The sequence below is a fragment of the Hakea prostrata genome, chromosome 8 (assembly GCF_041222555.1).
Source record: "Hakea prostrata isolate BN-2017 chromosome 8, UWA_Hpros_2, whole genome shotgun sequence".
NCBI lineage: Eukaryota > Viridiplantae > Streptophyta > Magnoliopsida > Proteales > Proteaceae > Hakea > Hakea prostrata.
The window spans coordinates 28994519-29019695 of NC_142607.1; the positions used below are offsets into that span (position 1 = coordinate 28994519).

The window sequence follows — 25177 nt, forward strand, 5'->3', positions numbered from 1 at the left end:
TTCAACTCCAGCTGTTACTCCGGCCGCCAAGACTTACCAGAGAAACAGAAGAAAAAAGAAAAACCACAAATCTCTGCAAATCCAGAATCAGTGATGCCAATGACGAAGCCCTCTGTCTCGTCTGAAATTGCATTACCACCCAACATCGATCCAGTTCACTCTTCCAAGGCCATTGTTCCTTCATCCCTGATGGAACCCTGGCTGCCTTTGAGTCGTCACAAGCTACAGAACCTCAGAACTCTGGTTCTCACGCTATTCAAGTACGCTTCCCTTCTCTTGATAGTTGTTTTTCGCACTCTAATATTCTTTTGTGATCTTTCTGAGATTCTTTCTTGATTTTTATTATTAAATTATTTGAATACAATGATTTGTTCTTGCTTTTGATTATGTTATTGTGCTAAGTGGATATAATCGTTCCTAAACTTGATCTTCGGAGCTGTGGATCACCTCCGGGTATTCCAGATAAGACCGACTGGAGAGATGTGACAGCGGAGCTAAACAAACTTTTTAGGAGCTGGTGGTAGGTTTCTTCCTAGTTTATTATGGACTCTTCTTTTCTCATCTCTGGAGTCTGTGTGGAGGCTTTAGTATAATTCACTGTTGGGGGGGGGGGGGGAGGTTTAGGGCTGTTCAAACCTAAATCATAGTACTATTCAAACCTGAATCATAGTCATAACTACTAAATTAGTAAATTATAAACATTACTCACGATATTCAAATGGTAAATAAAAATTTATTAAACAAAAGAACACAAATGTTTGAAGTCACATAGTTTGGATTGGATGGACAATATATATATCCATTGATGGAACTTAAAGAAAATCACCCTTTGAGGTGGAGGATGTCGTATCACCCATTTTATTAAAGGTTTAAAGAAATAGAGATGTCCAAGCATTAAAATTCTACCCCACCAAAAGAACAATGTTTTCTCAATGTTCTTGACGTCAAAGAACTTGCAGTAAACATCTTTTAACTATGAAGTGGATCAAATTGATGGGAGTTGTTCTTTATTTCGGAACAACCAACGTTCCTCTTCAGAATGGTCAATCATCCGTTTAGTTTCTTTACTTTAAGATTAAGGCCATCTCCTACCTATGATAAGAGATTGACAAGAACTAATTTGCAAACCATCTTAAATTTTTTTGCATTCAAACAAAATATGATTTTGTTCTTCATTTCCCATTTTGCAAAGCTCACATCTTCTCAACGGACGGAACCTTAAAATTTTTTTTCGTTCAGAAGCTTCTGCCACCGCGTCGTCTTGAGGTGGAGAGACTCTCTCCTTCTCCGCCTAATCTTTCTTTCACCTACTTTTCTCATCCCCTCCCGGCCTCCTCTCCCTCTCCCCCTCTCTACTTTTTTGATTTTTTTTTCTTTTTTCCCCTGCTGCTCCTCTTCCTCTATCCGATTCTCCTTGCTCTGGTTTTTCTGTTTTTCCGACCCTTGATTCTGCTTTCTCCATCTCCACTCTTCGATTCTTGGTCTCTCTTTTTTTTACTGATTTTTATCCAGTACCTCCCTTTTTCGTTTTTCATTTTATTCTTTTCTGGTTTTATCTACAGCCCATATTTCTCATTCTCGTCTTTCGTTTTCTATTTTTCTGGGTTTTATCCATCGCCCTAGCTCTCTCAGTCTTCTCTTCACTTCTCTGTTTCAAAGATTCCGGAAAAAATGCAAGACAGTAGACAAGATGGTTGATGCAAGTGTTGGGCGATTTTTCTGGGATTTTGGAGTTTGTTTTGTTGTAAAATATGTTTAAAACTATTAAAGTTATTTTATATAAATATTTGTTTAAATCGTGTCTTTTATCCATGGTTTTATTTACTCCCACATCGAGTTGAGAGAATTGGATTATATGATTTATATATAGTAAGGGTCCATGTATTATTATTTTGTGCGACACGAACCGAGCCTTGAATCTGTTGTGACCCTACTATGGTTATATAGATATATATTAATATTAATAAATCTATATAACTTGGGACTTGGTCCGGAAGGCACACTTTGTCATGGGTATGTGGAGATGCCATTTAAGTGGCACTCTCCTGTAGGGAGGTCAGCTGGAGGTACCTTGCTGAAGAGAGTTGAGCTGAAAGGTACCTTCACAGCCTCACCCTTTCACCCACAACCTTTGGGGCTCTATATAAACTCAATTTCATGCTCATTCTTGACACACAAAATTCCTCCTCCTCTCTCTCTCTCTCTCTCTCTCTCTCTCTCTCTCTCTCTCTCTCTCTCTCTCTCTCTCTCTCTCTCTCTCTCTCTCCCTGTTGAACCTAATTATACCTTGAGTAAACATTTCTGAGGTGCAACCTTAAAGGTTTGGGCTGAATGATCTTGGGGTAAAGACACTTTTAGAACCCGTATTGCACAATTCGGGGTGTCTAAATACCTTAAAGAAAATACTTCATGTACGTTTCAGCTCTAAAGGAGTATTGTGATTACAACAACAGTTTTAGTGTGCGTGCAGATCCCTCAATCGTTTACAACATGTTTTGTTACTTTTTGTTCGTTTTCTGCTGATGGTGATATCCTGGATAGCGGCTTCAAGATGGGAGTTCAGAAACGGGTGTCTTTTGCCTCAACAACTAAGTTGGCGTCTTTGTGACGTGTTCTGTCTTCGCGTTTGTGACGTGCTCATTTGTTGCCCTGGTGGCGTGTGGTTTGTAAGCCCTTGGGGCGTGTTTTTTGTCCGCCCTTGTGGTGTGTTCCGTCTTTGCCTATGAGGCATGTGGTTTGTAAGCCCTTGGGGCATATGGTTTGTCAGCCCTTGTGGCGTGCTTGGTTTCCACCTTTGAGGCGTGGTTATGTCGTTGGTGACTGCCTGTATGGTGTGTATCCGCAAGAGATGGTAGTGGTTATGTTTATCATACCCATTAGGTTTTTCTGGCTCTGTGGTTGTCACAACCAGTATTCTGAGGGTTTATTGGGTTTGGCCCATCCCTTAGTCTTTTTTTTTTTTTTTTTGTTGCTGTGTTATCTTTCCATTATGAATGAAATGTTTGAACTTTTGACCAAAAAAAAATAAATAAATAAATACATTCATCAGATTAATCTAACCTTATTTGTAATGCAGAACCACCCCAAAAAAGAGAAAAACCTAGGGACATGGTAATAGTTTTCCAACTCTTGGCCATGATAAATTTTAGAATAAATTGCACTGGCACCCCAAAATGGAGGCCTTAAAGCATTGAAACCCCACTTTATGTTGGAAAACATAGATTTCCAATTGAATTTTCATTGGACATATTAGTCTAATTTGTCACTGGAAATTGTTAAATTATTGTTTCTTTTATTTTAATTCTATAAATATCTCTATCAAAATATGAAGGAAAAAAATAAAATAAATAGTAATTTAATAATTTTCAGTGATAAATTGGACTAATATGTTTAATGAAAATTCAATTTTGAAATATCTGTGTTTTTCAAACATAAAGTGGGGTGTCAGTACTTTAAAGTCTCCATTTTGGGATGCTAGTGCAATTTGCTCTAATTTTTAATAAACTCTCATATTAGTAATTTAAATTGGTTTGATTAAACCGGTTTAAAGCTATTTTTTGGTCAAAATAGAATCAGCGCATGAATCAGTCTGACTCAAGATCAATTTCAACTGGTAACAACTGAAACAATAAAAATTGAGATCAGTGGGGGGGGGGGGTTTCCAATTCAAATAAGGTGATTCACTGATCCAATTTTAGATTCCTAATTCTTGAAACTTTGGTCGGACCGGTTCTTTTATTAACAAAAAATTTAGTAAGAATGAATATCTTTATGAGAATATTAGGTCTCTTTTTGTATTGTTTGACTAGACTATCCAGTTTGTCGAAAGATCAATGCTAAAGCTGATCTTCCAGGTAAAGGTTCTATATGTTTGGGAGTTTCAAAATTTAATGGTTATGACCATCAACTTGTTTAGTGCCCATTTGGTAATGGTCAGTTTAAGAATGACATTCTTTACAAGCAGGGGCAGAACTAGGATTCAATAGTGGGGAATAATAAAAGTTTAGATTGAGGAAGCACTTTGTTAGATGCTAGTTGTGCTAGTAGGAGTAGTTTTGGTTGGGAGCTTAAGACAACTAATTAGACGGTTCCCTCCACCGGACGGAGGCAATTTTCCTAGGGTTTTCCATCCTCTCCCTTTCTCTGATTTTCGCCGATCTGTGATCTCTGAGGCCCTATTCGCGAGATGACCTCTCCTGTTGCTCCTCTTTGAGTTTCCACCTGAGCTCGGATTATGTCTGTTCGACTCCTCGGTGGGGTGATGTTGGATTTGGTTCGCTTCTTCCGACTGGAGATCCATGATGCCCTTCAACTTTCTTCTATAGATCCCTGAGGTACCTGGTTTCTACTTTCCTCTCTGCCATATTTCACCCATCTTCTTGAGGTATGTACCTAAGACGAACCTATTACTTATTTGCTTAGCTCCTCCATTGGGCTGAAATGATTTTGCATGTTGCCTTTTTTCACTTTTTCGGCGCTTTAGCACTTGATTTCTTTGTATTTCATGATTGTTTTACTCTTCGAGAAAGCATTTCAGATCTTCTTTCTCGCTGATTCTGCATGTCATATTTTTGCACTGAAAATTATATTTTCGCTGTCTCTTGCTTTTCCTTTTGTATTGTCTTTGGGTTTATTTTTCGATTCGTGAGTTTGGTGCACCAATGACCTTACATCTTCTATTTCATCTCTCCTTTCGCATTCAATGAGACTCTTCATCTTCATCCTCTGTGACTGCCATACTTCTGCTACCGACGGCCGTAGGTTTTCATTATACCTAATTTCCAGCTTATGATCTATGGACCCCCTCTTCTGGACGCTCTTCATGTCTTCATACACCCCCCCATCACTCAATATATACTTGGGGCTTAGGATTTGCTTCCCTCATCCCTTAGTTTTCTCACATAAACTTTCTGCGCGTTTAGGGATAGTAAAATTGTGATTGGGATTTTCGTGGATAAGGCCATGGCAAACCCTTCCCCCCATACCTCCTCTGTTAGTTCCATTCACTCCGATTTCCTCCATTTCATCCCCAATGATCCTTCAGCTGAGAGATTAGCCGCTGAGTTTGCTTCTAAGATCGACCTCCCTGTCCGACCCATTAGTAAGGTTGCCCTTTCTTCACAGAAACTTCATGAAGTGAAACAAGATCTCAAATACACCATAATCGGATGGGTCCCTGATGGCGTTCATGTTACCTATTCTGACCTTCAGAAGATGATCCAGGGGGGATGGAAGTCCAAGACTGTCAAGGTTGATGGACTCCATCTCATCGAAGGAGCTTCAGATAGATTCATCATCAAGTTTTCAAGAGCTAGAGATCTTAATGTGGTCCTATTTTCCCAACCTTGGTACTACAAGAATCACATTGTCTTCTTACAACCCTGGTGATCAATCCATTCAAGCCAACCTTTCTCCCTTCACCCACGGCATCATGTGGATTCAGATCACTAATCTACATTGGAGCTTGCACAAGGATGACATCCTTCTTGATCTATTTTCCTCCATTGGACATGTCCTTGAAATTGAGAACCCTGAAGGTCCTGTTGCCTCTAACAACTTGCCTGCAGCCGAGTTGCTTGTTCCCCTTCACCTGGATCTTGTTCCTTCTGTGATATTCCAAATCACACCCACCAAACAGCAAATCATCTATTTCAACTATGAGTACCTACCTTCAGCCATCTGCCCAAACTGCATCAGGATTGGTCATAAAAGTTGTGACTGCCCCTTCAAATCCTCTAGAGAGTTCACTCAATCAATCACTTCAAACAAGGCTGCTGAAATCCACAACCGGCTCTTACCTAAGGCTGCTATCCCTGCTAGAAGAGCTAGCCTTCTTACTGAAACCATCAAAATTTATGATGACCTATTCCTTGGATCCATCCAATTCAACCCCACGGATCTTAACGGCATCCCCAATCCTCCAATTGCTGCATCCTATACCAAGGAGAGACAACTTTGCCTCCTCAAAACTTTCCTTTGGATGACACATACATTCTCACTGGAAATTCCAAGATATCACTCTATTGATGACCCAATCCCAATTAATATCATTAGACCAGCCAAAGAACAGAAGTCAAATGATCCTTCATCCACCCCTGAGTTTGAAGATATGGAGTTTACCATCTCACAACCTGCGGATTATCTTTCTCAGACTCATACCAACCTCACCTTAGCCCCCCCCAACAAACAATGATATCAACAATATCCCAGCCACCCCACACCTTGCCCCCCTCATTCAACACTTTCATTGGATGCTCAAGCATGTCCATCAGCAATCCACCCCCTCTAATGCGAGCATGCCCCCTCCCACCAGTTCATGCTTCCATCCCATGGGTTTAGGAAACCTTGCCCAACACAACACTGCTGGTTCAAGTGATACCCGTAGCTGCTCTTCTCTCTTTCCCATCAAAAGAAAATGCACTATCAAGGAGATAGGAGATATTGCCGACTCTACAGCCCCTGATCTGAAGAAGATCAAAACCACTTCTCATAATTCTGAGGTGATGATGGCAGACCGTAAACTGCCATCAAAGGAGCCATGAGTGCATTTTACTTGAATTGTCGAGGCCTTGGCCAAGCCTCGACACAAAGAGAAATCAAGGTATGTATCAAAAAGTTGCGGCCTTCTATCTGTTTCCTCTCTGAAATCTAAAGCTCTACTGTTTGTTTGAAGTCTTTCTCTAGGAAGTTAGGTTTTCCTCATCATTTTGCTGTTCCTCCTGTCCATGGTAGAGGAGGTTTGCTTTTATGTTGGTCCTATGATGTTCTTGTTGATGTACTTTGGTCATCTTATTGGAGCATTCACGCTCATGTATCGTACAACACTTTGAAATGGACTATGACTTCTGTTTACTTGAGTGCTTATCATAACATCAGAAAATACCAATGGATGATTCTCACAAATTTAAATAACTTTGTGGATACTCCTTGGGTTCTTGGAGGGGATTGGAACTCTTATTGCACTTTACTTGATAAAAGAGGGGGACTTCCTTTAAAAAATCATCGTATTTCAGAATTTCAGAAATTTAATTTTGAAGCTAATCTTAGCTGTATCAAAGCTCATGGTCATAAGTTCACATGGAGTAATAAACAAAAAGGTAATAGGAGAGTGGAGGGCCTCCTTGATAGATTCATATCCAACCCTGATTGGACCAACTTATTCCCTGAAGCATACATTCAACATCATGCTGTCACTACTTCGGACCATTATGCTCTCCTTCTCCACTTTGACCCTCCTCTCATCAAACTTAATAAGCCTTTTAGATTTGAGAAATTCTAGACCCTTGAACCTTCCTTCACTAATATAATATTTGAACTCTGGCCAAAGGAATTCCACGGATCTCCTTCTTTTATTTTGTCCAGCAAACTCCAATACCTCCAGCATCATCTCAAAAAATGGAACTGGTCTCAGGTTGGAGACTTACATAAAAAGGAATCTCGCATTAGAAAGGACATTGATATCCACATGAAATGTCCTTTGAACTGCAGAGATCTACATTGGGAAATTACTGAAAACAAGCTTCTTGCCTCCCTCAGATTGACCCTGAACCAAATTGATGTGAAATGGCATCAAAAATCCAAAATTCAATGGATACAATGGGGGGACAGAAACACTAAGTTTTTTCACATATCCACTATGAAGAGGAGAGCCAGGAATAAAATCAGATTTCTGAATTTCAATGGTGTCGATACTAATGACCCCCATCAGATTGAATCAGCCTTCATTACACACTTCAAATCTATGTATTCCTCTACTAACCCTCATATTGAAGACTCCTTCTTAGACATCATTAAGGGAAGACTCAAGGAAGAACACTTTAGAATTCTGGACCAAGCTGTAACAGAAACTGAAATTTTCAAGACCATCCACAAGATTTCAGACCAAAAAGCCCCTGGCCCGGATGGGTTCTCTAGCGGTTTCTATCACTCAACTTGGAATATATGCAAAAAAGAAATCATCAATCATGTGATGGGCTTTTTCTCCTCTTCAACTTTCTCTTCATCCACCAACCAAACCTACATTTCCCTCATACCTAAAGTGGAGTCTCCCTCTTCTGTTCATGATTACAGACCTATTAGCCTATGTAATGTTACCTACAAGGTCATTACAAAAATTATGGTTAATAGAATCAAAAAAATTCTGCCCAGCATCATCTCTTTCAATCAGAATGGCTTCATCAAAGGAAGACATATCCAGGATAACATTCTCATTGGGCATGAAGTCATGCACAAAATCAATCAGAGAAAAAAAGGGAAGAGAGGCATTATGGCCATTAAACTTGACATGAGTAAGGCTTATGATAGAATGGAATGGTCTTTCATTGAGAAAGTGTTACAAGCATACGGTTTCCCCCTGCAATGGATCAAGTGGATTATGTTTTGCATAACCACTCCACAGCTTGCTATTCTTGTCAATGGCTCTCCTATAGAGTTCTTCAAACCCAAGAGAGGATTAAGACAGGGAGATCCCCTCTCATCTTACATCTTTGTACTTTGTGCCGAAGTCTTATCCAGTCATATTGAAGCAGCCAGATCTAGAAGAAAGATCAAGGGTATTAGATTATGTCAAGGGGGTGAAAGTCTCTCCCATTTGGCCTTTGCTGATGACCTCATCCTATTTGGTCAAGCTAATCTTAAGGAAATCACCCAGTTCCACAAGATTATTGATCAATACTGTAATGCATCTGGTCAGGTCCTTAATACCCAAAAAACTAGAGTCCATTATAGCCAAAGCACCCCAAACCTGGTCAAGAAAAAACTTACAGAAAAATTCAACATGATACCTACATCTGAACTTGACCTTTACTTGGGCATCCCTATGTTTCATGGAAAATTCAAACACCATCACTGCTCAAACCTTATTGATCGGATCAACCAGAAACTACAAAGCTGGAAAGCCAAGCTGCTGAGCTATCCTGGGAAAGCTACACTCATTCAAGCTGTCACTCAAGCCATGCCAAGCCACTTTATGTCATGTTTTCTCCTCCCGAAGAAAACCTTATCTTTGCTTGAGGCTGCCAATCGAAATTTTTTCTGGTCTAATGGAGATAAGAACCATGTTCATACCATTGCTTGGAAGGCCATTTGCAAGCCTAAAAGATATGGTGGTCTGAATATCAAGGATCTTGGTGCCTTCAACTTAGCTCTTGTAGCTAAGAGAGTGTGGGAACTTATTACAGGTTCTGATTCTATGTGGTTTCGTGTTATAAAAAACAAATATTTTAGAAACTGCATCTTCCTTCAGGCTACTGCTAATCTCAAATCATCTTGGAGCTGGAAATCTCTATTGAAAGTCAGAGATCTCATGGTGAATAACATTTTTCATATTGTGGGGGATGGGAAAAACATTAATCCCTGGACTAATAGATGGATTCATCCAACTCTCAAACAATCCACACTACTGCCCTGCAATAGAGAAGCTCCCAGACTGTCTCTCAGTTCATCAACCATGAGGATTCAACATGGAATCAGGAGATCATCTCTAGATGGTGGAACGAAGATCTGGCAAATTTTATTTTGAACATTCAGATCCCTCTTTCCAAGTGTGACGACTCCATCATTTGGGATCTGACTTCAAATGGTGATTTTTCTGTTGCTTCAGCATATAAGCTGTTTTGCCAAGAGAACATTGAGGATGAGAAGCTCAATTGGCTTAAAATGTGGCACCTTCCCCTCACCCCAAGAATCTTGCACTTCACCTGGAAGCTCCTTCTTCATAAGCTTCCGACTCCAAATCTTCTCAAAAACAGAGGATGTAATATCCAGGAACTTTGCCCCCACTGTTCCCATAATACTGTTGATATTAATCACATATTCTTATCTTGCATCTATGCAAAACAGGTGTGGAGCAATTTCAGAGTTTGTTGGCTTATCCAAACAGCAGACATTGGTACCTAGCTCTCTAACTGGATCAATGCAGTTCACAGAGGATCTTCAGAAGAGAAAACTTTAACATTACACATCATCGCACTTTGGGCCATCTGGGCAACCTTTAACAAAGCTAGTCACGAGAAAGATTTCAGAAGTCCTAGGCAGTCATGGTGGCTTGCCTGGAATCTTAACAAAGAACTCCAATCTCACGCGCATCTTTCAAGCGGCAAGAAGAAGCATAGACTCATCTCTTGGTCCCCTCCTCCACCTAATTCTATCAAGTTCAATATCGATGGCTCTTCTATCAAGCTCCCAAACGGAAGCAATGCCTGCTGTCTGGGAGGTATTGCTAGGGATCACAACTGCACCTTCATCATGTCTTTTGCCACTCATAAGCCTCATCTCACAGCCATCCAAGCAGAAGCCGAAGCGGTCAGAGAAGCTATGCAGTGGGCTATTAAGCTCAACTTCAAAAACCTGATTTTTGAAGGAGATAACGAGACAATCATCAATCTTCTTCGCGATCCACTCGGCTCAATTCCTTGGAGAATCAAACACATCATTGAGGACATCCATCTACTGAAGCATAATCTGGAATCTGTATCCTTTGTTCATACTCTTAGAGAAGGCAATAATGTTGCAGATAAACTTGCTTCTTATGCAGCATACTCACAATCTTCTTTTACCTCCCTTTCCACCCCCCCCCCATTATCCACTAGTACTTGTACTTTGATCAAACTGACTGTATGTTCCCTAGAGGTTTCTCTTTCAAATAAATGCATTTCTGCACAAAAAAAAAAAAGATTGAGGAAGCACTAATGCTTTTTTGCCACACATATTGTGTGGGTCCTTATAAGACCTCTATATATATTTTGTGGGGCCCACATATATTTGACAAAACTATGTAAATTATTGGTAATTGTATTTTTTTTTAAAAGATATAAGTAAATTAAAGCATTAGTTCAAAAAAAATACACATAATTTCAAAACTAAAAAGTCAGTTGCAAACCAAAATTTTTTTTTTAGGTAAGGGATGCAAACCAATGATAGTTAGTTACTTTATTAACTATAGACAAATAACAAAAATTATAGAAGAAATAAACAAATTGAAAAAAAAAAGAAAGATAACCTAATTTTGGAGAAGAATTTTTTCCAAATTTCCCTTAATCCACGCTTATAGGATAAATAGAAAGAAAGAGACGGAAGAGAATAAATAGAAAGAAAAGAGGAGATATGAGAGAATAAATAGGGATTGGGAGTTAGTTTCCATTATAAATGATATTTTGAATTTTTTGATAATATATTTTTGTCAAAAATTTCCCTTAACCCACTTTATATAAAGAGAATATATATGAAGAAAAGATGGAAGAGAGAAGAGAGAAGAGAATAAATAGGGATTGAGGAGTTAGTTTCCATTAGAAATGACATTTTGAATATTTAATAATATATTTTTTTTCAAAAATTTCCGTTAACCTACATTTATAGAAGGAGAATAAATAGGAATAAAAGATGTGAGAGAGATGAGAGGGGAGAATAAATAGGGATTGAGGAGTTGTATTTTAGATATAGATGACATTTATACATATTATTTTATCTTTAATCGATTTTCAAATTTGGGGGGGGGGGAATAGTGATATTTCGCATGTGAGAAGAGAAAAAGTCGAAAAAATGAAAGAAATTAATATAAAAAATGAAATAGCTAAGGAAATTATAAAAAATTTAAAAATTCCGGCCCCTGAGTTGGTCCACCCTATTTACGAGAAAAAGAATAGTGATTTGAGCACAATTTTAACACTTTAGTAAAAGAATTGTCAATGATGGGTTAGTAAAGCGGTTAAAGACTCTACCTCCCACGAGGAGGTCTTAGGTTCGCACTCAGTCGGCGGCATTAATTTGAGGATGTAATCGTGGTGCGTGCAAGCTGGCCCGAATGAACCTCATAAAAAAAATATAAAAAAAAAAGAAGTTAAATTTTGCAAAAAAAAAAAAAAAACAAATGATTAAGAACGATGTTTTTTTTCACAAAATAGTCATTGTTACACGTTGGTTTTTTTTCACAAAAAAGTCATTGTTACACGTTGGAAATTAATCCTAAAAAAAAATAAAAAAGGCTTTTAGAAGTCTAAAACAGCAGATCGTGAATTCGTGATACTTCCTGCTGTGAGGATTTCTCTCGTTAATACAAAATGCTATGGTGTGAAAATAAATAAATAAAAAACTTTGGGCTTCTAACATAATCAGAGTCAAATAAGTGGACCCCACTATAAAAAGGCAATAAGTGGACCCCAGTTTTCCAATCGAAAAAATTTATTTCAAAGCCTCAAACGGTTGGTGGGCTACTCGCCTACTTGTACGGTTCTTTATAGAGTTGGATCTGAACCGTGTTGGACCTCAAGTCCAAATCCAAAGAAGTCTTTTCTTATTTCAATTCATTCTCCATTATCATAGCCGTCCATAGGTTCAGGTCCAACTAGGTTTTCAGGCTCAAGCCCATTATCTCTCTCCCTCTCCTTCACCGCTCCAAGCCCTAGATCGATTTCCTTCGCCGGCGAATTCCGAACCGCGACCTGAGCTTTCCGTCTACTTAATTCCGGCGCTTCTCCTCTCGAAACTTGGTAAAAGTGAGAACCCTAGCTCGTTTTTCTTTTCAAAACTTTGGATTTTCTATATGAACCTGGGTTTCTGTTTGTTCTGTTCTTAATACTGATTATGATTATCTTTTGTTGGGTTTTGTTTCATTCGCTTATGGGTTTGTTTATTTGATCTGGTTTTTGTTTAGTATTCACTATATATGTGGAAAACGAAGATCATCGGATTTCTTCGTCTACTGGTAGAAACCGCAGAATGATAGGATTTTGGTAACCCTAGCTGCTAATTACTTGGGGGAAAAGGGAAGGGTTTGGGGTTCGTTGATTTGAACCTGGTTTTCGTACGAATTCGGAGAAAAGCTCAACTGAGATCCAACACTATATGAGCTCTTCGATGGGTTCTTTTGATGATTTTAGCCCATAAAACTGAAGTAGCGAAGAACCGCTGAAGCTCACATCAGAGCTCGATCTACACAGGTTTGGGTGTTTGGGCTTGGTCAGTGGGCTTCGTGTCATCGCAGAACTTCTTAGGGTCTAACCGGATCAACCATTTTGTGTTGGTCCAAGTTTGAACCGGCCGCTAATGTTAGATGTACATGCAGTGTATATCTTTCTAGCTGAGATAATTTATGAAGGCCCAGAACGTCAAGGTGGGCTGGGCCTCATTCATGTCACAGCACGGCCTTGCGTTGTCTGAATTTGAAGTGACAGTAGGTATGAATGCTTTTTAGTTTTCACTTTTCAGGCACTTCAGATGTAGTTATTGCTTTTAATTGTCCCCTTTGAGTTTCAGTGAAATGGTTATCTCATAGAGATAAATATGGCAAATCTGTTGCGGGAAGTCATCTAGGCTTGAACCATTTATATAAGAGAGGGTTTTTATTTCTGGGCTATTTATTGGAACTGTGACTTTGCAGCTTTTATATTGATTGCCCTGATTTCAGTCACTAATTCTAGTAATGAAGGAGCTATTAATACTAGAATGTTTTCAATTAGAGGGGGGGGGGGGGGGGTTGATACCTATTATGTGGGCTTAGTTAACTTCAGCTTTGAATATAGGATGAATTATATATTGTGGGGTCATTTCCATTATTCTAGTTACTGTAGATTCTTTGCTATGGTTATATTTGGTTCATTTGCTATGGTTGCACAAATTGGACTAATGCAGTTATTGTACCTGGCTAAGAAAATATGAAAGTTTGCTTTGAAGAGAAATAGAAAATCACATTCTGAAGGGAAAATCATGATAAGAAAGTGATCTCCTGATCTGATGTAGGTTAGTTTTGCAATATGCAATACACAATATTTTCAAGAGAGAGATGGCTATAAATCATGTCAAAAGCCTACCATATCTATCCAAGTCTAAATGATGGTAACTGTCTTGTTTCATAGCTTAGTAATAATGTATTATATTTGCTGAGTTGCTCTCTCTCTGCCCCACCCACCCCAATTGGATGCTTCAAATGTCTGTTTGATTGCTTTGCTGTTAAGGTACACCATTTGATTTTAGTTGTATGCTACCACTCCTGTGTTTCTGCTTGCCATCAATCCCTCTCCTCAACACCCCCCCTTCCCCAAAAATAAAATAAAAAAGAAGACACCAATATTTGTCGTCAAAGCATCCAGGTGCCTTGGTTCCTTGTATCCAGGCCCCTCTAACACCTAAGATTGTCTAGATGCTGTGACCAATAAGCTCATGCTTCATGATTGGATTCTTTTTGGTCAACTGGGAGCTTTTATATTAACAGCGTATAGCTGTACATGTGATTAGATTTTTCATTTTTCTATGGTTACAGCTTACAGCTACTAAGCCTACTAAACTGGGTGAGCCTTGGTTTAATGGTTAAGTTGTAATGTTGCAACCAATTGGTTGCAGATTCAAACTTGGAGACAGCCTCTCCTGTGAAGCAGGGGTTAAGGCTGCGTAAATTTGCCCGTCCCAGATCGTTCAGTAGCTGGAACCCCATGCACTTGGTAGTGTTTATTTTGCAGTTTCAGCTGCTAGTCCATTCAATAGTTCAATGTGCATGATGGTATCAGAAATAAGCGTCTGAATTGTATTACTTGTGTTAGTACTAGGTTAGGCTATTCTTATTGTTTGCTTTTATGTTCTTTAACTTCATTTCCTTTTTTTTCTTTTGTTTTTAGTCTAAAAGATATGCATTTGGAAAATTTTATTGGGTGCTTAGCTTTGTGAAGAGTTAATAACTGTTCTCTAAAGAAGGATATTTTTGATAACCACATCTTTAATTCACTGATCTTTAAATTTATGCTTTTTTGTGCATCTAAAATTAGCTTTCTTTGTACACTGCTATCTACCCCTCACACCTTGATGCATCTTGAGCATCCTGGAGACGGAATTAGAACTACCCTTTTAAACCCTGGAGTTGCCCCATCTTCTATGAAACCTAATTCAATAAAATCCAGTGGTACTTCAGAAAAACCTGTATTTTCCGTGTACATAAATTTGTTAGTCTGAACTTCTTTCTGTCAGAATAAACAAAGAGAATCATTTGCGGATTTGTCATTGCTATTTCTGCCAGATGGTTTGACAATCTTGCCATGCTTCTGGAATTCTTATGGGAGTTTTTCATCCACCCTATTCAACAAGGAAAATTCAATTATTTGGCAACCTCTAATTCTATTAATACTTGTCCTTGATGGATCTGCTGTTAAATGATAGAATCATGACACACTGAATTTCTGATTGTGTCCGGATATGTATGTGTATCCTTATGGATGGATCTTAGTACTTTGAACCAAAGATGTATCATTTGAACATTCTAATGTCTTGTGCTTTGCTTTAACAGGGTTAATCTTCAAGATGTCAGCCAATGGTGAATTTACTGAGCTACTTAATGAAGAAACTCAGCCTAACAACAGGCGTAGGAGGAAGAAGTCCATAGTATGGGAACACTTTACTATTGAATCTGTGGGTAATGGAAGTACCAGGGCTTGCTGTATGCATTGCAAGCAGACATTTGCATACAGTACTGGGTCAAAACTGGCAGGTACCAGCCACCTCAAACGGCACATAGCCTTGGGGACTTGTCCTGCAACACGTCGTAACCAGGAGAAGGGTCAACTCACCCCATATTCCAAAACTGGGAGTGCTACCGATCCTCCTCAGAAAAGACGGAGGGCAAGTCCTGGTTCGCCATTTTTTCCCTTTGATCAGGAAATTTGCCGACAGGAGATTGCTAAAATGATCATAGAACATGAGTACCCACTTCACATGGTAGAACATCCGGGCTTTGCAGCTTTTGTGCATAATCTTCAACCTCGGTTCAATATGGTAAGTTTCAGCACAGTCCAAGGGGACTGTGTGGCTATTTATTTAAGGGAGAAACAAAGCCTTCAAAATGTTCTGGGAGGAATGCCTGGACATATCAGCGTTGCTTTAGACTTGTGGACTTCAAACCAAAATCTTGGCTATATTCTGGTTAGGGGACAGTATATTGACACAGACTGGAAGTTTCATCGGCTGATTTTTAATGTTGTTATGGTCCCAAATCCAGACTCTGGCCATGCCTTAACTCAAGCTCTAGTGGCTTTCCTTTGTGATTGGAACTTGCAGAGCAAGGTATTTACCATCACTGTTGGTAACCACTTCTCTGATGATGAAGCAACTGGAAATCTCAGAGGCTTTATCTCTATTGAAAATCCTCTCATGCTCAATGGCCAGTTTTTAATACGACATTGCTATGCCCATGTATTAAGCAGCATTGCACAAGATGCACTGGCAGCAGTACAGGAAACAGTCAATAAAGTCCGTTCAAGTGTTAAGTTTGTGAAGACATCAGAGACCCATGAAGATAACTTCAATGAGATTAAACAACAACTTCAAGTCCCTAGCAAAAAGACTCTAGTCCTTGATGATGAAACAAAATGGAACACAACATATCTCATGCTGGTTGTTGCCTTGGAGTTGAAGGAAGTATTTTCTTGCTTGGATACGGACAAGGAAGCACCCACGATGGATGACTGGAAACAAGTTGAAACTTTGTGCACTTACTTGAAGCTTCTATATGATGCAGCTAGCATCTTATCAACTACACCATACCCAACTGCCAATATGTTCTTCCATGAGGTGTGGAAAATTCATTTGGAACTGACACATGCAGCTGCAAACCAGGATCCCTTTATCAGCAATCTTGCCAGACCAATGCAAGAGAAGTTCGATAAATATTGGAAGGACTGCAACCTTATCTTAGCTGTTGCTGTAGTTATGGATCCACGTTTCAAGATGAAGCTTGTGGAGTTCAGCTTCTCAAAGATCTATGGGGATGATGCCAACACGTACATCAAGATTGTCGATGAGGGTATTCATGAGCTTTTCTCAGATTATGTAGCACAACCACTTCCCCTCACCCCAACTTATGTGGATCATGGGATTTCCTGCAGTCCCAAGAGGGAGACATCACCTGGTGCATTTCTTTCCTCCAGCGATGGGCTTATGGATTTTGATGATTACATCTCTGCATTATCTGCAAGTCAAGAGTCAAAGTCAGAGTTAGATCAGTACCTGGAAGAGTCCTTGGTACCTCGGATACAGGACTTTGACATATTGGGCTGGTGGAAACTAAACAACCTCAAGTATCCTATGCTCTCTAAGATGGCTCGTGACATTTTATCGATCCCAGTGTCCACGGTTGGTACCGATGCTGTGTTTAATGTCAGACATACCATGCTTGATCCTTATCGGGCTTCCTTGCGACCTGAGACTTTGGAGGCACTTATTTGTGCCAAGGATTGGCTTCAGTGTGAAACTACAGAAATTTCAAAAGCAATAGTGAAAATGGAATATTAGAACTTGATTTGTTTTCTAGTTAAGTGTTATAGTTGTATCATCACATTCTAAGCATTGTGCGGGTTGTCTTGGTCTATTCCTGTGAATTTCTTGTGTATGCGTTCATTTGATCTCCAAGCCTGCTAATGACCTAGCTCAACTCTGTGATGGGTAACATATAGCTCAGTCTGAAAATTCTTACTTTAGTTACTTGAATTGTGATAAATTTGTTTTCTTTTTCCTATATCCTCATTTGCTCATCCCTTTGGAGTTTGCCATGAAGTTGTTAAGGTTCATTATCCGATTCACTGGGATTGTGCTGAATTACTTAACGCTGCATGTCAGAAAAGAACACAGCAAAGTGTTAACGTAACGCAGCATGTCGGAAAAGAAAACAGCAAAGGAGTCCTACTCATGAAAATAATTGTGTAACACCAGAGGTTTTCCAATCTGCCATGTTCTAAGGATACAAGTCCTCCTGCAGGTCTTCTGTTAACAATGCTCACAAATTTCGACAATTGGTGAGAAGAAGGCTCCCAACACTCTTTGCCATGCATCGGGCTCCTCTGTAGCAGGGTGGTTGCTCCTTACCATCTGATGGCCACTCGGTTTGCTGGTCTGCAGAAGATTCAGGTCCCCTTGATACTCGGATTATAGCTGCTCTTTAGAAGTGACAAGGGCTGGATCAGCATATTTTAGCAGAAACTACAGTTTAAAGGTAATATTTCCTTTTGAAATCATTGTCACCTTTAAGGTTATTCTGTTGCAGTGTATAAGAAAGCCAGTCTCATCATTTGAAAACAACGTTCTTCTGCTCCGGATCACACTCCCATACCAAAGCCCCCTAGAGTTAAAAGCTACGACACCATAGTGAAGATACAGAGCTTTGTTGTCCACTCCCAGGCACCCGATGTGAGCCATAGATTTAGAATCTTATCCATTTTTATGGTGTGTATCTATCTATCTTTATTTTTTAGGTTAAGGGGTTGTGATGTTTGGGGCATTCAAAGGTAATCTGGTAAGATCTTGCCTTTGAATGCTTGATCCGTAAGATGCATTCTTTGAACTTAAAACCTCTGGGCCTGATATTTTTTCTGGATTTCAATTCATTTAATTTGATTCACATTCACATGACAAAAGCTCATTTTGATGATCTCTTCAGTATTCAAACGGCCTCATATAGAAAGTCAAATTTTACATGACTCGTTTGGAGAATTTCTCTAGTTTGGAAAAGATCTCTCTCTCTCTCAGTATGCCACAAGACGAATCTCTCCTCTCTTTCTCTCCTGTCCATGTGGGTGGAGGATTTAAAGTTTTAAACTCCCTTCTCTGGCTTTTAGGAACTATGTTTGTTGATTTTGCTCCAATTACTCGCTTTCTTCCCTTAACCAGCCATGGCGTTTGCAAATGGTATCACAACTTAGAGATTCTTCCCATCCTCAAATTATTAGAGTGAACCCCATATGAAGTTCTCTGTAAAGGGTCTTTTTGGTTCATCTTTGCAAAGCTTCTCATAATGTCTCAAATCACCGACTTTCACTTTCTTGAGAGGAAAGAGAAAAGCCCTATTTGTTGGCTTGGCTGCACTTGATCTTGATGTAATTCGAATGCAGGAAAAAAAACAATAGACAAACCAACAAGATTGAGTAGTGGTCGGAATAAATTAGAAGGAGATGGAATGAAGCAGGTTGGTGGGTTCGCTGATGAGGGTTGGTTGTCATTTGACCGAGCTGGAGGGTTCTTTTCTCTTTTTGGATCTAAAGTTCATTTGGACAGCTAATGCGCACCTTGACTATATCCTTAGGGTAGCTTTTATATATAATTTATATAAAATACAAGGAAAAGTTGACATATGATTTTATATAGTACAAGGAAAAGTTGACTTATGACCCCTTTACTAGGTGTTTGGTCATTGCTAGTTACAATCCACATGGACTAAAGAGAGAGGTAAAGCTCCAAGAGAAGAGGAAGAGAAGACAAATGCTTGAGGTTTATGTATCCAAACAAGTTTTATTTTGGTCAAAAGAGAATTTGCATTAAGTTCTCTAGGGAAATTGTAAGAAGCATGGAAAGAAGAATTTACAATGAAAGGGGTGGACTGCCACCAAACTTTATAAATGTTAAACTTTCTAGAGCCTTTGGCTAATATTTGCAAATATATTGTTTGATTTAACTTTACGAGCTAGATGGAGAAAGAGCTCAAATTACTAGACCTTGGTCTTGTTCAAGACCATCTAAGACCGTTTAATTTACAAAGCCTTTCATGACATGCCTTTTGAGTTGATCGAATCTCAGGTGAGTCTCCATTAAGGCACCACCTTTACGGCCATTTGATGCACATCGTAGGGTTACAATCAGATGCCAAAATGAATCTACTTGAGGCTAGATGGTAGAACAAGAGCCAATATTGACTAAATCTCTTTTGGTCTTGTTCAAGATTATATAAAGATTTTCAAGATTTAATTTATCTTCAAAACCTTTTTTGGACATGCCTAGATTTCAAGTTGATTTAGTAGATTTCATCTATAGATTCAAGTCTCCATGGAGAAATTATAAAATCACATGTTTACTGGGATCCAATTTGGGATGCACCAACAAATTATTCGATCGATGCGATTTTGGAATGTCAAATGTATAGCTTTTAATCGTGGCTAGATGATAGAATAATGAGTAAATATCAAAATAATCCACTACACTGACTTGTGTATAGTCTTTAGCTACTAAACCTACTTTATGCAGAGCTACAAATCTATCAAGATTTAGTTTATTCTTCAAGACCCATTTAGAGTCCACACTCTTAGCACCTTTTGGCGAATTAACTAAAGTCCATATGTTATATTATAGTAAATAGTGCATTTCATCATCAGTTGCCTCTATTTATAGCAAAGAGTTCCTAGATCTCACCACATCTTTATAGGAAGATGGAACATTCTCCAAATGGTAGGTCACATGGTCATCACCAAATTTTTTGGGTATTCTATCTCTTTTGGAAGCATGTGTAGGTTTTAATTCAAGAATCATATTGGAATTAATGTTAAAGCAATTACTTTAGATTTCATAGTCAACTTTGTAATCATTCATGTTGGATTTGGTAAATGCGTTAATCTTGAACAAACTTATCTTCAAAGAACAATGCATCCCCAGATTCTATCACCACATTAGTTGATAGATCCATGAGCTGCTGTAGCATTGTTTTCTACACATCCTAAAAATACACAAATGTTGGTTTTAGGCCACATATTATGTCTTCTATGGTTTTGTCCCAAGGTTTTAAGAGGTCAACTCTAAAAGAATGTTTATGATAGAATTCATATGGGATAGCATATTTAGAAAATGATTAACAGTTAACATTACTTCTCCAATAACATTCAAGCATGCTAACATTCAAAAACATGAAGTTTAACATTTTTGTTAGGTTCCATTCTTTCATTCAGCTATGCCATTTAATTGGGGTGGATAATGTGCAGTAATTTAAAAAATTATGCTTTCAAAGGCACAAAATGTTTTGAATTCTGTAAAGAATATTCACCTCTATCACTTCTATATCTCTTAATTTTTTAATGTTTAACTGATTTTCAATCGTGGTTGTAAAAATTTTCAAATGCTTCATCTTTTTATTTTAACAAATAAACATGATAATATATAGAAAAATCGTCTATAAATGTAATTAAGTACTTCCATTCCCCAAGCTGTGAAAATTTTAAAATAATAAATATTAGGATGTGTTAATTCCAAAAGCGTTGTGCTTCTAGAAACCTGATGAAATGGTTTTCTAGTAATTTTATTTAAGCATACACTTCACATCATATCATATAATACTACTATTATAAAAACATGAACTCAAATGACACAACTACATTTACCTGATTATACACAACTACATATAATACACCGAGACCTTTAAGTCACTAATAAATTACATATAAAAAATTGTATTTTAAATCCTCGAGATAATATTAAAGTCTCAATTTCTCTCCTTCTCATTTTTCAAGAAAACGTCAATTACCTGATATATTATTCGATATCTTTGTGTTTTCCCAGGAAGAAAAACGAGATTCTTTTGAACTTACAAGGATATTTTTGGAAATAAACTCCTTCACCTTTTTTTTTCTTTAACCTACCAAAGCTGTTACTCCAAACAAGAAATTTTAGTTTTCTTATAAGGATAATAATTATGTCCGTTTACATTTTTTAAAAATTTGTTTATTACATTGATACATATTTATTGGGATTAATAGTGAGTTAATCCATTACTAATTGCCGATTTCTAGGCACAAATGGGAACATATGGTTGTATAGGCTTTTGCAGGTGGAAGTAACTCGGTGATCAAGACTGTTTACATTCTTTTTGATGTGCGACTATGATTCTTGCTTCCCTAAGATACCATGGTGGAAATTCTCCTTTCCAATGTTCATCACCATGATTATTTCGTTAATCATGCTTACACTCAATTTCATTGTAACCCAATTATGAGAGGAAGCAAGAGAAAGAGAGCATATGAGTGTGCGATGAAGCCGATTTGGACACTGAAATTGCTTTGTTGGTGAAAAAATGTACAAGGGACCAGGAGGTGTTTAGGGAAGAGAAAGGAGGGATGGACATAGTTGTGGATACACACACCCATGTAGTGTAGGTGAAACCTAACACGTGCACTCTCATTTGCACATCGTCGTTTCCCAGGTAAATTGGCTTGTGTTGGGAAATGCCATATCAACATTACCACTTCAGCCTCCATTAGTTTTGATTATAACAAACATGGATTACTAATGGCTATACTGAGTTGTATTTGTCTAGTTCAATATGAGAGCAAGTAGACCAAATCCAACTCAATGCCAAATGCCTAAGCTCAAGTCAAGGCCAAGACCAAGCCAAGATGGACATGAAGTCTAAGTCAAGATGAGCATGAAGGATGGAGTACAAGAAGACTTAAGAACATCAATGATCATCAACTCAAGCTCAGGCAAGAAGACTTAGCAAATTAGGACATAAGTCACTCCATGTACATTCATATGTAATTGCACTCAATTATACACATATCATGTCATTAGACTGATCTAGGACATGTTAAGAGAGTGTATGAGGCTTAGGGTTGGTTAGAAATACCAAAAACCCAATCAAGTCCATGTATGCACATAAATGTGCATTATGTGCCTCAGATAAACGTCCGTCTGTTCCAGACGGTCGTCCATCTGGTCATTGAAGCTCAGACGGACATCCTTCTAGTAAAAAATTTGCAATGGCTATATTTTTCAAACAGCTATATTTTCAGACGGACGTTTGTCTGGACTGAAATTTGGACTAAAATCTATCCGTTGGGGTTAAGTCCAATTTACCCCATTTTAGACATTGAACCTCACATTTGATCAACTACTCTTAAAAGTAATCTCAAGCTCTCAAATCATAATAAAGCAATTGTGCTTTGCCTCTCATCCTCACTCAACCTTGAAGAACATTCCAAGGTGTCATGTAAGCTTGTGGAAGTCAAGCTTGAGGTGATTGAAGGCGTTGGTGGTGCATTCATTTTACAATTGAGCATACAACTCTCATTGCATCACACTCATACAAGAGGTAAAGTGTCACACCTCTTGTTAGGTAACGTCATTCTCTTGTAATTGTTCAATTCTAGTCTAGGTAGATTAGAATTGGTTTTGGGTGCTCTTGCCTGTGAACAAAGATTGAAAAGGGTGCTCTTTCCCTAAGATAAACAAATATTGTAAAGGGTACTCTTGCCTCGTAACAAAGATTGTAAGGGTTTGATTCTTTACCCATTGTATTGAAAGAGAATCACTAGTAGAAATCTCGCTTGAGGCCAAGAGAGGGGTGGATGCAGACTTGTGAAGTCGAACCACGATAAATTCTTGTGTTGTGGTTGTTTGTTATTGTTTAATTTTATTTGAATTTTCAATTTATCTTGAAATTGCAATCAAACTGAAAAATTGGGACAATCCACTAGTTGCAACCGATTCACCCCCCTATAGGTTGCACCAATAGATTGGTTTAATTATTTATACACAATGGATCTTTTGCTTCTGTCACTGTTGTTGCTTTTGGTCCCTTTTATGAAATTAGAAAAGCAAACCCAAATTCTACCCAAAAGAAATAAATAAAGGACTGCAGGTCATTGTTTTTCTTTCAAAAGGGGAAACTGCGAGGAAGAGTAATGAAGAAAAAATAGGTCGGTTTGCAAGTGGTGGTTTTTATGAGAAGTTGAGATCGAGGTGTATGTTAGTCTTCTTTTATTTGATTGTAACCTTTCATCGGATTCCGTTGTTACTTCCCGGTAGGGGTATTAAACCTATTTGGTTATGCTCACAATTTCAATTTATGAGTCAGATTTCATTACTAAATTTGTTTGGTTTCATGTTGCACCTTATTTTAGAGAAAACGTAATCGAGATGAAATTTATGAATTACGGTTCTTACAGTTTTGCAACAAAAATTGATTTCAATCATGCTCTATAATGGGCACAATACCTAGTTATCTGTCTGTTGCAGTGGATATCTCTTGAAATAAATTTTTTAGAACTAATCATAGGGGAAGAAGAATCAAATTTCTTGGTTCTCTATCTCTTGTTGTGGGAATCCCCCAAACCAGTTGTCTCAAAAGAAGTAGTGTTTTCGATCTCCCATCTCATGGTGGAAATTTCCAAAACTAGGTGTGCTCTTGTATTTTTATTTCTTTTTCTTTTTCCACCCTCGATCTTAAGTATGGACTAATGGAGCAGTCTATTGTAAACCTGAGTGCTTGATAGGCTGTCACAAAAGTCACCATTTGCCGTTTATAATTGTCGAATTTTCATATCCTTAGCTACTTATTTGGATAATCATATTTTCTGCTCTTTTGGTTGGGATCAATATGGCTTTTTAACGTTTGCTTCGCTTCAGATGGTTAATAATCACTGGTTGGTTTTAGAGTCTGTGAGTTAGAGTTGTTGTCATTTGCTTTCCTATTCCTATTGAGATCCTAAGATTAGTGTATTACAGCTCTTGCTACCATATTATTAGGTATAATTTGGTTTAGACTTGACATGATTTCCCTATATTGTCTAAGTTGAGTCAAAATGGGGTCTCAAATTGAGATCCTAAGATTGCTGTATTATTGAGGTTAGAATAATGGTATTAGTCAGCTATATACTCAAGTTGCACTTTATAGGCTATTATGATAATGATAATTTGAATCAAAATGACTAGGACATAAGTTATTGCACAAAAATAGAAGAGAATGGATAGGGATAGATCTTTCACCCATGGCCTCTCACCATGCCTATCTCTTGGAAGAACTTATTTTTTCTTTTTTACATTGTTTATTGTTCACAATTATATGGCCATTTGCTTCGGATCTGTAGAAGGGAATGATGATGAGGCCATTACTAACAATGACTGCCATACTAAATCGTCCCATCTAGGTCTCCATCACTTGGCCTGACCTCCTCTCTTCCAATGACCTCCAACACACCCACCTCCGCTACCTCTTTTCCATCCCCCCTTACCCCCTCCCCTCTCCCTCCTGGCAACCCTTCACCTCCTCCCACTGTACCTCCTTCCCCTCTACCGGCAGCCTGGAAATCTCTTTTCAAAATCCCTGTTGCTACCTGCCCCTCCTCTAAGTGTAATATTTCCTTCATACCCCCTTCATTTGAAACCCGTATCCCTTTGGTCCAATGTCCCTCCTCCGCCACTGGCCCTTGATTTCTCCATTGGAAACAAGTTGTTCTCGTACAATTCATTGCCCCCTGCTCCCCCTATTGGTATCATCAAGGCCTCTCTTGCTAATCAATGGAACTTGGTTGGTTCCCTGGAAATGTTTGTTGTTGATAACGGCATCCTGTTGTTCAAATTCTCCTATGCAGCCTACAAAATCAAAGCCATTGAAGGTTTTCCTTGGTATGTAGGAAAATCCTTGATATTCATTAAACCTTGAAAGCCCTCC

At 38.4% G+C, this 25177-nt stretch overlaps 1 protein-coding gene across 2 annotated transcripts; it reads left to right on the forward strand.

The window, feature by feature from the left end:
- Positions 1 to 12249: 12249 nt before the first annotated feature.
- LOC149007507 (zinc finger BED domain-containing protein RICESLEEPER 2-like) lies at positions 12250 to 17489 on the forward strand. Of its 2 annotated transcripts, none has more exons than XM_089166486.1 (2): positions 12250 to 12491; positions 15269 to 17489. In XM_089166486.1, the coding sequence occupies exon 2, from the start codon at positions 15283 to 15285 to the stop codon at positions 17266 to 17268; it is 1986 nt and encodes a 661-aa protein (XP_089022612.1). In that variant the 5' UTR covers positions 12250 to 12491; positions 15269 to 15282; the 3' UTR covers positions 17269 to 17489. The 2 variants fall into 2 exon arrangements, with proteins under 2 accessions (XP_089022612.1, XP_089022613.1); XM_089166487.1 differs by having other exon boundaries at positions 12250 to 12485.
- The last annotated feature ends 7688 nt before the right edge of the window (positions 17490 to 25177 follow it).